The 12,341-nt window shown below is 32.7% G+C and overlaps 2 protein-coding genes across 2 annotated transcripts in view; both read left to right on the top strand.

The window, feature by feature from the left end:
- Window positions 1-5,387, top strand: part of LOC117912753 (dynamin-related protein 3A-like) — an 88,007-nt gene extending 82,620 nt beyond the window's left edge. Inside the window, exon 20 of the mRNA XM_034827447.1 lies at window positions 5,343-5,387. Coding sequence (XP_034683338.1) covers window positions 5,343-5,387 — 45 coding nt within the window. The remainder of the gene's footprint in view (window positions 1-5,342) is intronic.
- A 778-nt stretch (window positions 5,388-6,165) lies between these two features.
- The window catches only part of LOC117912754 (dynamin-related protein 3A-like), a 52,327-nt gene continuing 46,151 nt past the window's right edge, over window positions 6,166-12,341 (top strand). Inside the window, exons 1-3 of the mRNA XM_034827448.1 lie at window positions 6,166-6,171; window positions 6,379-6,447; window positions 6,548-6,607. Coding sequence (XP_034683339.1) covers window positions 6,166-6,171; window positions 6,379-6,447; window positions 6,548-6,607 — 135 coding nt within the window. The remainder of the gene's footprint in view (window positions 6,172-6,378; window positions 6,448-6,547; window positions 6,608-12,341) is intronic.

Below are 12,341 nucleotides of genomic sequence, written 5' to 3' on the forward strand. Positions count from 1 at the left end.
AGTAAAAAAAAAATTAGGGCTCAGCCCTAAACCTCTGCAACCCGACGGACTGAAGAGGAAGAAGAAGAAGAAGAAGAAAAAGAAGAAGGAGAAGGAGAAGGAGAACGAAAAGAAGGAGGGTCGGAGGGCGTACGTGGCCGGAGGCGAGTCAGGAGACCGCGTCGTGCCTTGTGCGCCTAAGCGACGCCTTCATGAAGGGGCGTTGCATTTCCCCGAGCCAGGGCGCGCCTTTCACAACTATGGCTTAGCCACTTACCAAAAATATTTGTCCAAAAAGATCCTCTCAAATTGATCTAAGTCATTGCATTTGTGTCATATATTCTCTTCATTGTCTCTCACCATAAGTTTGTTTTATCCACCAACATATATGTTGCCAAACGGACTCTTCTCTCTTCTTGAATATCAAAACCCTTTAATATTCTTTTTATGCATCTCAACGAATTTTTTGCCACCTCAACATTTGGTTCCCCCCCTTAAATGATAGGGGTTGCAATACCACAAATCCCTTTGTAGCCTCCATTTGACTCATAACTGCCTTAGTTGGACAAGCTCTCCTTTGAGAATGATCATAATCTTTCTAGGCTTGGGTACCCCTTAATCTCCTTAAGCCCTAGCCTTTTAGCAATTGTGTAGTTTCCCGTAGTTCCCTTCTTACTTCTTTCTCTCTAACTAAATCAATTTCCTCATTCTTTCAGTTCTCCTTTGTCTTGGTTTTCCCGCCTTTTTTAGATACCAAACAAGACCTGATCTAATCACACTCCAAGGTGAGCAGAATATATTCACATAAAATAATCGAATAATTTTAATATCCATTACAATATTTTTTCCATATAGCCATAAGACATAGTCTGTCATAGTCATTATATTATCACATCTTGCTATCATAAATAGACATTACACCAAGGTTATCAAACACAAGTAAAAAATACATAAATAAATGAACTTATAAACAACTAATTAAATAAATAAAAGCATATGCATAACAATACACACTTAATACAATTTGAATACTAATGTTGCGTTATTTTATTCAATTGAAGGTAATACATTTAAATGGTCTAGGGACGACCAAGGACTAACAACAAATCCCTAAACACACTCTTAGGATCATTGCAAATTGATACATACCACAATCTGACTTTATTTGAAATTAAAAGCAATTTAGAACCAAATCCTAACAATCAGAAATAATAACCAAATTTAAAATAAATAACTTTGACTAATTCAAATCTCCTAATCAAATCAAATCTGATTTGATTTGATTTGCCAACACACACAAACACTATCCCCAAGGTATTATTGCAACCATGGCTCTAATAAGTCGTTGTCACAATCTAAATTTTAGGTAATCTAGAACTTGACCCGTGATTCTAGGTCAAAGGTTTGACCCTAAGGGTTACTCCTAATTCAAGTTGGCAATCAACTTGAAAACCCTAATTTTTTTTTCTTGCCACTAGTTTTCACTAACTCATAAATGCCATTAATGTCCAACTTGAGATAATCATCAAAGGTTGTACCACCATTTCTATATAAAAAGTTCCTACTATTCGTTCACAACCAACCAAAGTATAATCAAATTACATATACTCAATTTCACCAAACTAATACAAGTCCAAAAGTTTAGCAAAAGTAAATAATATTTCTAAGTAGCTCCTGAACGGAGGACATATTGAAATCCTCCCTCATGCACTTGAGGGTTCTTAGGAACAATATCTGGATTTAAAAATTTTCAATAAGGAAAAGATAAGCATTTTCACATTGTTCATTATGATGCCTTACACCAACCCAAGAAGGTTAGTAGGTAACCATTAAGGGCTAAGTATATTAAAATAAACATTTATACTTAAAAATAAAACTTCAAACATTAATCCAAATATTTTATCTTAACCTGAATATACAACAAACACACATCTTGATAATTAAGTTAAAATGCAAATAAAACTCATTAAAAAAAAATGTAAAATTGCAAACGGAGATGTGATACTCAGGATTTTCACCAAAGGATACTTTTTTGTATTCAAATGCACTCCCCATTCGGAGTCTTCTCGGAGTAAATTTTTGTATCTTTTACACTAGGGATCTCACTCCCTTTTTTATTAGTCCTCTCCTAGGGCCCTTCCTTTTCACCTTATTATTATTATTATTTTATTTTATTTTTATTTATTTTTTCCATTTCACAAAACCTTTCATCATTATTTTTTTCTCAAAAATTATGATGCAAATGCAATGCATTGTACTCACATATTAGAAACTATTATTTCCAAAATATATTTTTATTTTTCAAACATTGTCTAATCGTCTCAACATTCACTACCAATAATTTTTTTCTTCAATTCTCATAAGTATATCTTCAACAAACAACCATTTCGTTATTTCCTTTAACCAACAATTCATAAATCATCAAGAAATAAAATTTAAACAATGATCATATACCAAGTCACATGCAAGAATCTCAACTATAAACAAATCTATCTCACAATAAGAAGATTATAATTTGTTTTTTTCTAAAATATATCAAGTAGAAATTCTAAGGATAAACTATCCTACCAAAAATCCAATTGTTAACTTCGAAATTAGATTCTACAACAATGTTCCCAAAGGAAAATGGAATACTCTCCTAAAATTTCATGTGAAACAGACCATATTTGATTTGCCAGTTGACCTACTAAAGATCCACAAACATTTTCTCCTTTTTTTTTTCCTTGCTCTCCACTCCCAGCTATTCCCCTGCTTCTCCCCCTCTCTCTCATTTTCCTTTTTCTTTTCTCCTAATGGCCTTCACACCACTTTAATGTATATGCTTTTGTGTGTGTATATATATATATATATATATATATATATATATTTACTTATTATTATTTTTATTTGTGTAGTGGTTTTAATGCCACTTTCAGTCATTTTTTTATTTTTTCTTTCTCTCTTTTACAAATTTCCATTTTCCAAAAATTAAATTCATCATAAATATACTTGTGTTTTCAACTATTTTGAATTTTTTTTTCTAAATTAAATTTCCTATTTCTCAATAATTTTTAATTTCTAATGATACGAAGATCTTATACTCATATTTTTGCCAACATAATTAATTCTTCAAAACTGAAATTGTTAATTTTAATAATAGGCTAGACTTATCTAACTTCCTAAGAAATTATCTATGGTAAAGCCCACATGACATGAATTCAACTCACTTATTTGATTACTAAACTTCTTTGAATTTTTCAATCCAAATTCGACACATGTTCTTAGTTTTTCCTTTTTGGCTTTTCAACCGCCACTTTGCTAGAAAATTTTCAAACTCACAATTCCCACATAGCCTAAAATAGCTGAATTTTATAGTTGACCTTGTATAGATTAACTTAATATTATGTTAAAAATAAAATAATATTTATATAGGTTACTTTAGATGTGTTATATACATAAGTAAGCTGGATAATGTGCTTCAATCAATATGCCTACCCCCTTTAGAAAAATAGTTTTTTCTAGATAGATAGTTTTTTGTGAAATCATTCTTCCGTTCTATCCTAAATGAGCACTGATTTAAAAGAATCACTCAATGGAAGCCCTAAGGCCGGTTGAACTCTCTTTGTGTATGTCTTGTGCACTTAGTGTGTTGTTTTTTGGTGCTTATTTATACAATGCTTTGATTTCCTACCAAAAATATGTGTTATATACAAATTTATAATTCAATATTTTCAATTTATACTAGTAACTTTAAGGACAAATTTGTAATATGAACACTTTTCAAACTTTAATTATTATTATTATTATTATTTTTATTTTATGAAGTTGTTAAATTAAGTTCAACATATAAATTTGAAAAGATACTTTTTGTACTTTTGGTTGCATCTAGGTTGAGCACAATTAGAGATTTTTGGGAGGTGGAATGGCTAGTTTGGAGGTTTAAATGGTTTTTCCTCAAGTCTTACCTTAAGTGCTTAAGGGTTACCTTAGTGTTTGACAATTGTTTTTTGTTTGATTTTATTATTAAATTGGGTTGCTAGTAAGGAATGCTTGACTTTTCTTTTCTTGTTTCCTCGTTTTTTTTTTTTGGCCTTTTAATGCTCTTTGTATGCTTCCTATTTGTTTGAGTTGTACTCCTTTTATTGGGTTTTTTCTTAATAATGGTCTCTATTTGCCTACAAATAAGAAGAGGATTGTTTGACAAGGTACTAATCTACCATGAGTAAGAGCAAAACGACTAAGAGCTTTTATTGGAAAAGGTTGTGCACTATTTGCAAATGGCTTCTCTTTGGAGATTCTGTCTAGCATAGTCTAATAGCCCATAGTATGCCTTAATTGGCCATAAGATTTTAGTTTCTATTTATTACATCTTTTAGAAGAAATTGACTTGAGTAAATTGAATTTAATCATTTATTTGTGAAAGTGACTTCTTCAGCCCTAAAATTACCTGGAGAAAGGGATAGGTAATCAAAATATTTTAAGCCTAATTTTATAATACACTATAAAAAATCATAGCACAAGAATCGGGACACACAATATACATCAAAACCATCTACAAAAACTTTCATAGGTGTAAAAGAATGAGTCTCAGTTGACCACAAATATAATCCACTAATTTGAAAAGCAAGTATGAGTTTTCACCTGATTTGGACATTAGCAACTACCCTTTGCTTTCTCATTCTTGACATAACACCTCATACTACTTAATTTATTGCCTTAAAACTGTAATGAGGGGATGTGATTGACAACCGCTTAACCTTTGAACCAAGAGAACTTTCAAGAAAGGTCTTGAAAGGTTTTTAAGAGTTTTGGGTTCAAGGTAGAGTAATGGCAATGTTTAGTTATAGGTGTATCTAAGACAATGAATAAAGCTTAGGGATGTTAGTAATGTATTCTAGAGGTTAACTAATTCTATATTAGGATAAGTTAGGATTGTAGTATTAGTGCCTACTTTATAGGCTGATTTATAGTAATTATTTCTATATAGTTAACTTCCTAATATAGGACTCTTGTATATATATATATATATATCAGCTAGGATGTAACCTAAAAAAACCTACAAAATATACAAGTGAATTTTCTGGCCTGTTTCACTATTGTGAACAAGGGATATATTGACAAACCCTAAGTTTTTAAGTTGAATTATAATAGTAAAGAGAGTTAAATAAAAAATATGAGTTTATAAAATTAAAATCATATTTTTCTTGGAAAATGTGCACCAACTTGAGTGCTTGATATGGTTGCTTGAGCGCTTTGGTTGCTTGAGCATCTTGTTGCAACACTCGAGTGTTTTTTGGTTTGTATGATTAGGCAACTTTAGTGCTCCCTTGAGTGAACACGTGTCCCAACTACTTTCTTAACCACTTTTTTGATTTTTGATGCAGGTCATCTTGCTATTATTTAGTCTTAAGCTCCAAACTGCATACTAATAGTAATCTTTTTTTCTTTTCTCTTGTTTCTTTTACTTAAATCTGTTACTGTGCTTTAAAATCTATAAGTCCCTTAGAAGTATGTAGCATCACATCAAGTGCATGTTTCGAGTTATGCTGCATGGGTTTGAGTGTGTCGAGTATGAGAATGTGTCAATGTGTCTATGTGTTTCTCCTACAATTTTAGAATACATGGATTCAACCAAAAAGGATTTCAATGATGGATATAGAAACTTGGATATAGTATAATGAAAGAAGGAAAGAAAATTCACAAATAAAGTTACTTTTGATAAAAACTCTTTTTTTATATTTTATCATATCTTTTCTTTCTTATTCATTAATATTTTTATAAATGTTCATTCTAGTAGACTATGTTTTTTCAATGTAATTATTTGCCAAGTAAGCTAAAATTAAAAAAAAATCAAAATAAAATTGTTGGATCCAATGCAAAATAGGACTGTCCCATAAAGATCCCATACCCATACCCATGTCTTGCCTTGCTGACATGGGTACACTAGGTGAAGTCGGAGGGTCCAAGTGTGATAGTTTTTAAGAGTTATATATTTTTGAAGAGCATTTGTAAGTGGAATTGGAATGTAATTTTCTTTATAGATTTTTATGTATGTGTTTGGTAGTAGAAATGAAAACTATTATTCTATTTTTAAGAATGGAAAAAACGAAAATAACACAAAAGTGTTGGCTACATGTTTTCAAAAAACATTTATGAAAATAGGTCAATTTTAGAAAACATTAAAATGTTGTTTTCATGTTTTAAAAAATGCAGGTACACTAGCAATTGAAAATATCCAAAATGAATGTGTTTATTGTTCACATTTTTGTTAATAAAAACATTTCTGAAAACCAATTTAATTTCTGCTACCAATTATGCCCTATGATTACCATAAGCATGTGCCATCTTAGATATATAGCCTCTATCATGAATTTTGATTGGACTAGAGGTGCTAAATTTACATTCTTTCGTTTGTTGCAGGACCTAAATCAAAACCGTAGCATTTCAGAAGCACTTGCTTATGAGGACCAGTTCTTCCATGATCATCCTGTACTTTTCACTTCACCATATATTGCTCTTGATTAATTCTTACAAAATTTTGAGTTGATCCTGAATGTTCTTCACTTGTTGAATGCCATACTTATCGAAGGTGTATCATGGTCTGTCTGATTGTTGCGGCATTCCCCAGTTAGCAAAGAAGTTAAATCAGGTATTTCTATTCCCATTTACATGTGTACATGGGTTGCACCCCCCTTTTCTTGGCGCCTGTTAATCAATTCAGTACCTATCAAAAGGTTTTTTTTTTTTTCACTTGCATTAAGTGCAATTTTTTTGCTATGAGACTCAAAAATTAAATATGAAAATGATGGTTGTGTGTCAAATGCAATAATAGGTGTGCAATAGGAATGTAAAATAATAAAGTGTCAAGTGCATTTTTTGTGTCAATTGTAAAGCAACATCGATCATATTCCTATTAAGTATTAATGTCCAATTTACAAAAGGATGCCTAACCTGATCATTAGGCTTCATTTGGACCATGAAAAGTTTGAATGATAATGGAAAGAAAATAAAGAAGAAAGAGGGAGGGAAAAAGTGAATTAAAAATAAGTTAAAGAGTATACATAGTGAAAGTATACACCTTTTTATGGAGATTAAGGGCAGACAAAATCTTGATGCATTTTTAGTAGTCTATGAAGTGATAGATAAGAAATGGTGTGTAGGAGAAGAAAAGGTTGTCTTTAAGATTGATTTTCAAAAAACTTATGATCATGTGGAGTGAGATTTAGCAAACGTATTTTAAAGTCTTTTTGCAATGAACTCTTTAAAATGTGGTTTTGCGGGAAGAAGGTTTTGTGAAGTGGAAAGAAAAGAGTTTTAAAGGCATTCATTGGGAGAAACTGAAGAATGCTCTATACAGGTTGAAATAGTCTCCAAGGGCATGGTTTGAAAGGTTTGCTAAAGTGATGAAAAACATGGGATACAAACAAAGTCAAGGAGATCATACATTGTTCATCAAACATTCAGATTTAGGGAGAGTTATAACTTTTCTAGTATATATAGACGGCATCATCATGATGGGATCTGATGAAAAGGAGAGACCGACTTTGAGGCAATGCTTGACCAATGAATTTGAAATTAAAGAGTTGGGAAGGTTGAAATATTTCATAGGAATCAAAGTTGCACATTCTAAGTAGGGAAGTTTTATTTCTCAGTAGAAATATGTAAGGAAACTCCTCAGGGAAACAAGGAAGTTGGCGTGTAAACTAGGACACACACCAATAGATCCTTATTATAAGCTTTGAGATGTTGAGGAAGATGTTCTAGTAAGAGGAGAGATGTATCAACGTTTGGTAGGAAGACTCATTTATCTCTCTCACATAAGACTAGATATTACATATGCTGGGAGTGTGATTAGTCAGTTCATACATAGCCAAAAGAGGTTCATCTGCAAGATGCTAACTGAGTGCTATAATATCTTAAAGAGTCTTTAGGAAAGGACATCCTATTTAAACGAAACTTAGGTCTAGTACTTGAAGTATACACAGACGTTGATTATGCTGGATTTGTGGTTGATAGAAGATCAACAATTGGGTATTGCACCTTTCTTAATGGGAATTTGGTAACATGGAGAAATAAGAAATAGAGTTTGTGGCAAGGTCCAATGCAGAAATGGAATTTCGCGCAATGACCTAAAGAGTTTGTGAACTATTATGGTTGAAGATCATTTGGAAGATTTGAAGATTAAGTGGGATGGACCAATGAAACTCTATTGTGACAATAAATCTGCAATCAGTATTAGACATAATCCAATACAATATGATCGAACGAAACACATAGAGATAAACAAACATTTTATTAAGGAGAAACTAGATAGTGGATTGATCCGTACTCCTTTATGTATCTACTGACTGCCAACTTGCTGATATACTTACAAAAGGTTTAAGCACTACAAAGTTTCAAGCAAGCGTATCCAAGTTGGGAATAGAAACCATCTATTCACCAGCTAGAGGGGGAGTGTGGAAGAATGAAATTAGAAAAGTCGTGATTTTGTAACTGATGAGAGAATTAGGCAATCCTGTAATCAAAGGGATTTGGTATAGTTAAGGAAAAGAATTTCATACCTTGTATTCCTTTATCTCTCTTCTTCTACAGTTTATTTTGGAAAGGTTGATGTGATGGGGATAATTTATTAAAGGAAATGAAGTTGTAGATGCCATGCTTGGTACATTTCTTGAGTCCTTTCCTAAAAGCAAGAGGTATAGACAAATCCTCAAAGGCTGGTAGGTAAGTGGTAGTCATTTTTTGAGTGTGTTCTTTTTGTTTCTTAGAAGATGATGAAGAAAAATAAGGGTAAAGTTCAGTACTTGTTGGTGGTTTAGAGTCTTGGACTTGCACTAGATAGGAAGGCAACAATCTCTTTTTTGAATAAACTCAAAATGGTAGTGTGTGCCAACCCTCTCTTACTCATTTTGTGGAGGCAAGTTAATGGTTGTTTTAGGAATATTGACTAGTGGTGGAGGGCCACTAGTCAGAACAACAATAGGAGCACTTGGTATAGCGGGTTTTGGGTTCTTGTTGGTATCTTGAAGAGTAGGTAGATCAAGGGACACATTTAAGTTCCCCTTGTCTTCGAGTAATGACTCCCCCTAAAGATGAGGGGTAGGAAAGAAAGTTAGGCTTTCTACAAAAGTAACATCCATGGATACAAACATCTTTTTTAAGGTTAAATGGTAACATTTATATCCCCTATTAGTTGGGGAATAAAAATAATAATAATAAAAAAAATAAACAACACTTATGAGCTTGAGGATTTACTACAATGATCGGTAGGAACATGTATAAAACAATGACAACCAAAAACCTTTGGATGGATTTGATTTAAAATTTGAAATTGGGGAAAAACTCAGAAAAAAACAACAACTGAAGTTTTGTTGCCTAAAGTTCTACAAATGTAATTGATTGATTGAGCATGTTGCATTTAGAATTGCTTCCCTTGGGAATGCCTTTGGAACATTTTTCTGGAACAACAAGGCTTGAGTTACTTTAAGGAGATGACGGTGTTTTCTTTCAATAACCCCATTTTGTTGTGGGGTGTCAATATAGGAAGATTGATAAACAATCCTTACTTTTTTGAAGAAAGGGTGACCAGATTTGGTTAAAATACTCTCTTCCATTGTTAGATCTTATACTTTTGATCTGAACTTCGAATTGATTACTAATCATTTTATGAATGTTGGAAACACAACTCATATTAGATTTATTTTTTAGAAGGAATATCTATGTAATTCTAGAGCAATCATCAACAAATGAAAAAAAACCAATGAGGCCTATTAACATTAGGAATGCGAGAAGAATTAAAGTAAAAAGAGTAAAAGATGTTATATTTGTCAATGGAAAAGAAACATGATGGTGTTTGACCAATTGATACACTTCACAATTAAACTAATTAGCATCCACACTCTTAAATAACAAAGGAAACATTGTTTTTAATATTGAAAATGAAGGATGTCCTGCATGAAGGTGATGTACTCAAATATCAGCTTTATTGAATAAAAATTTCTTGAAAAGATGAGTCAAAAGGAGACGATATTACTGCCATTATCCATTTCAAGGAGACAATATTACTTCTTTTCCTTACCATGCCCAATCATTCTCTTTGTGACCTGGTCCTGAAATATGCAATAACTTGGAAAAAATGGTCGCACTACAGTTAAGGTCTTTTGTAATATGGTGAATTTATAAAAGATTAACTAATAGCTTAGGAACATGTAACATAGATTTTAGTGAAAGAGATTAGGTTAAGTCAATTGATCCTTGATCAGCCATGGTGGCTAATTTCTCATTGTCTATTTTGATTTTTTGGTTTTTGGGGCTAAGGCTATATGAAGTGAATTGTAGGAGAGGAGTTTTTCATATGGTTTGTTGCACCTAGGTCAATTGCTCAAGCACCAAAAGAAGTCCTTAGAGGCACAAAAGGCATGAGATGGAGAATACTTACTTGATTGTGCCAAGGAACAATGGACATTAGGCTTATCAAATGATGTAACTAGACCTTGGAGTTGCTCAATCTCTTCCATTCTATATTGTGTTACAAATTACATTCTACTGGTGGGAATTGCCTTTAGAATGAGCAATATTGGCTTGTTTACCTTGTTGTCCAAATTGAGCATTGAGGTTCCCATTGTTCCTATCGAAGGACTGTGGTTTCCCATGGAGTTTCCCAACAATTCTCCTTAGTATGCCTTGGATTCTTGCAATAATTACACAAAAGGTTGTCCTTATTACTCGGTGGCCTTGGTTGTTCACTCCTTCCAACTTCAGTTGTCACTCCAATACCTAAATTAGATTGGCCAACATTTGGTTTCGTAGTGGCAAAACATGAGCCTTCCATGTTAAGGGAATCAAGCATAACAATTCTTCCTTCTTCAGCCTCATGATTGAAAAAACCTTATTCAATGACGCTAGTGATTCCCACCAAGAACTGGACCCTCACTTGATCATATTCCACATTAAGATTAGTAAGGAATTAAAAAATCCTCTCTTTCAACAAATTTTTGCATCATTGTTGCATCATCACTGCACTTCATTTAAAAATTCGAGCTACAAACTTTTCATTGTGTTGTGATACTCAATAAAGGATAAATTGATTCTTGGTGGCTGTAATTTTTGGTCTTTATCTCATAAATCTGAGAAGCATCTTACACTTTAGAATAGGTTTGTTTGACAACCTCCCATATCTCCCTTGTTGTTGTGAGGAACATACACGTCTCACTTATTTATGATTGTATTGAATTCCAAAGCCAAGACATGATCATTGAATCTTTCTTATCCCAAGCTGCAATTTTAGAATAATGTTCACTGGGCATAGAGCTTATTAGGTGACTTAGCTTTCCTTTGCTTTTTAGAATGGTCCTCACAAGTTGTGACCAAGCCAGGTACTTGCAGTCATTGAACCTAAAGGAGGCTTGCACATTTTGGCATTCTTTAGCTGAATGTTGGGTGGCTTTGATATTGAGATCAACGTTGGTTTTGATTGCATGGGCGATTTTAGAGGTTGCAAACATTTTGGATGGGAAGGGTGGAGGAATTATTATTTTTTTATAAAAAAACAAGTTTGAATTAAAGGGAATGATAAAGAATATTTAGCAATAAGGCTAAGGAGCTTTTTTGCTAGCAATGACGACCTTGCAATTTTTTTTTTGGTGGCAATTAAGGCAAAAGAAGAAAAGAAAAAAAAAAAAAAAGGAAAAAGCCTAGAGCTCTAAAACCATGTGGAAAAATTGAACTGAATTTTTACTATGTGCATTGCCTAGGATGCAAGGTATATACATGTCGAGTTGTAAATAGGTTGTAATTGAGCTGGAAATAGAATAGGAGAATTATTTTCCTATTATGTTAGTTTCCTATTTCTGTAAATAGATAGTTTTATGATTTAAGAATAAGTTAGTTTCCTATTATGTCTTTTGTTTTCTATTTTTTCTCTTGTAATCTCCTATATAAACTGTGTGAATAGTCAATCTAAAAAATAGAACTTATTATTTTTCATCCCATATTTCGTGTCATGGTATCAGAGCAGTAGGTTTTTAAAACTTGGGCATCATTCTGGCCTTCATCGTCATTTTTTCTGGCCTTCATAGCTGGATTTTTTTTATTCACGTGTTCTTTTACCATCCTTCATTGTTGCTGTTTTTTTTTTTTTTTTTTTTTTGTTTCGCGATTTGCCTTAATTCCCAAGAGAACAAGTTTTTTCGTGGAAGATGTCGGAGGTTGCAGAGACGACTACTACAGCACAATCGGAGGAGATTGTTTGATCTCAACAACTGGAGGAATTGCAAAACATTTAGGTTGTGTATAGGCTGGATGAAAAAAATTACCTTAAATGGTCTCAACTTGTTCACACTGTGCTGAAAGGGAAAGGGAAGATCACCCATCTTATGGGTACA

This window comes from Vitis riparia, chromosome 4 (genome assembly GCF_004353265.1).
Source record: "Vitis riparia cultivar Riparia Gloire de Montpellier isolate 1030 chromosome 4, EGFV_Vit.rip_1.0, whole genome shotgun sequence".
Taxonomy (NCBI): domain Eukaryota; kingdom Viridiplantae; phylum Streptophyta; class Magnoliopsida; order Vitales; family Vitaceae; genus Vitis; species Vitis riparia.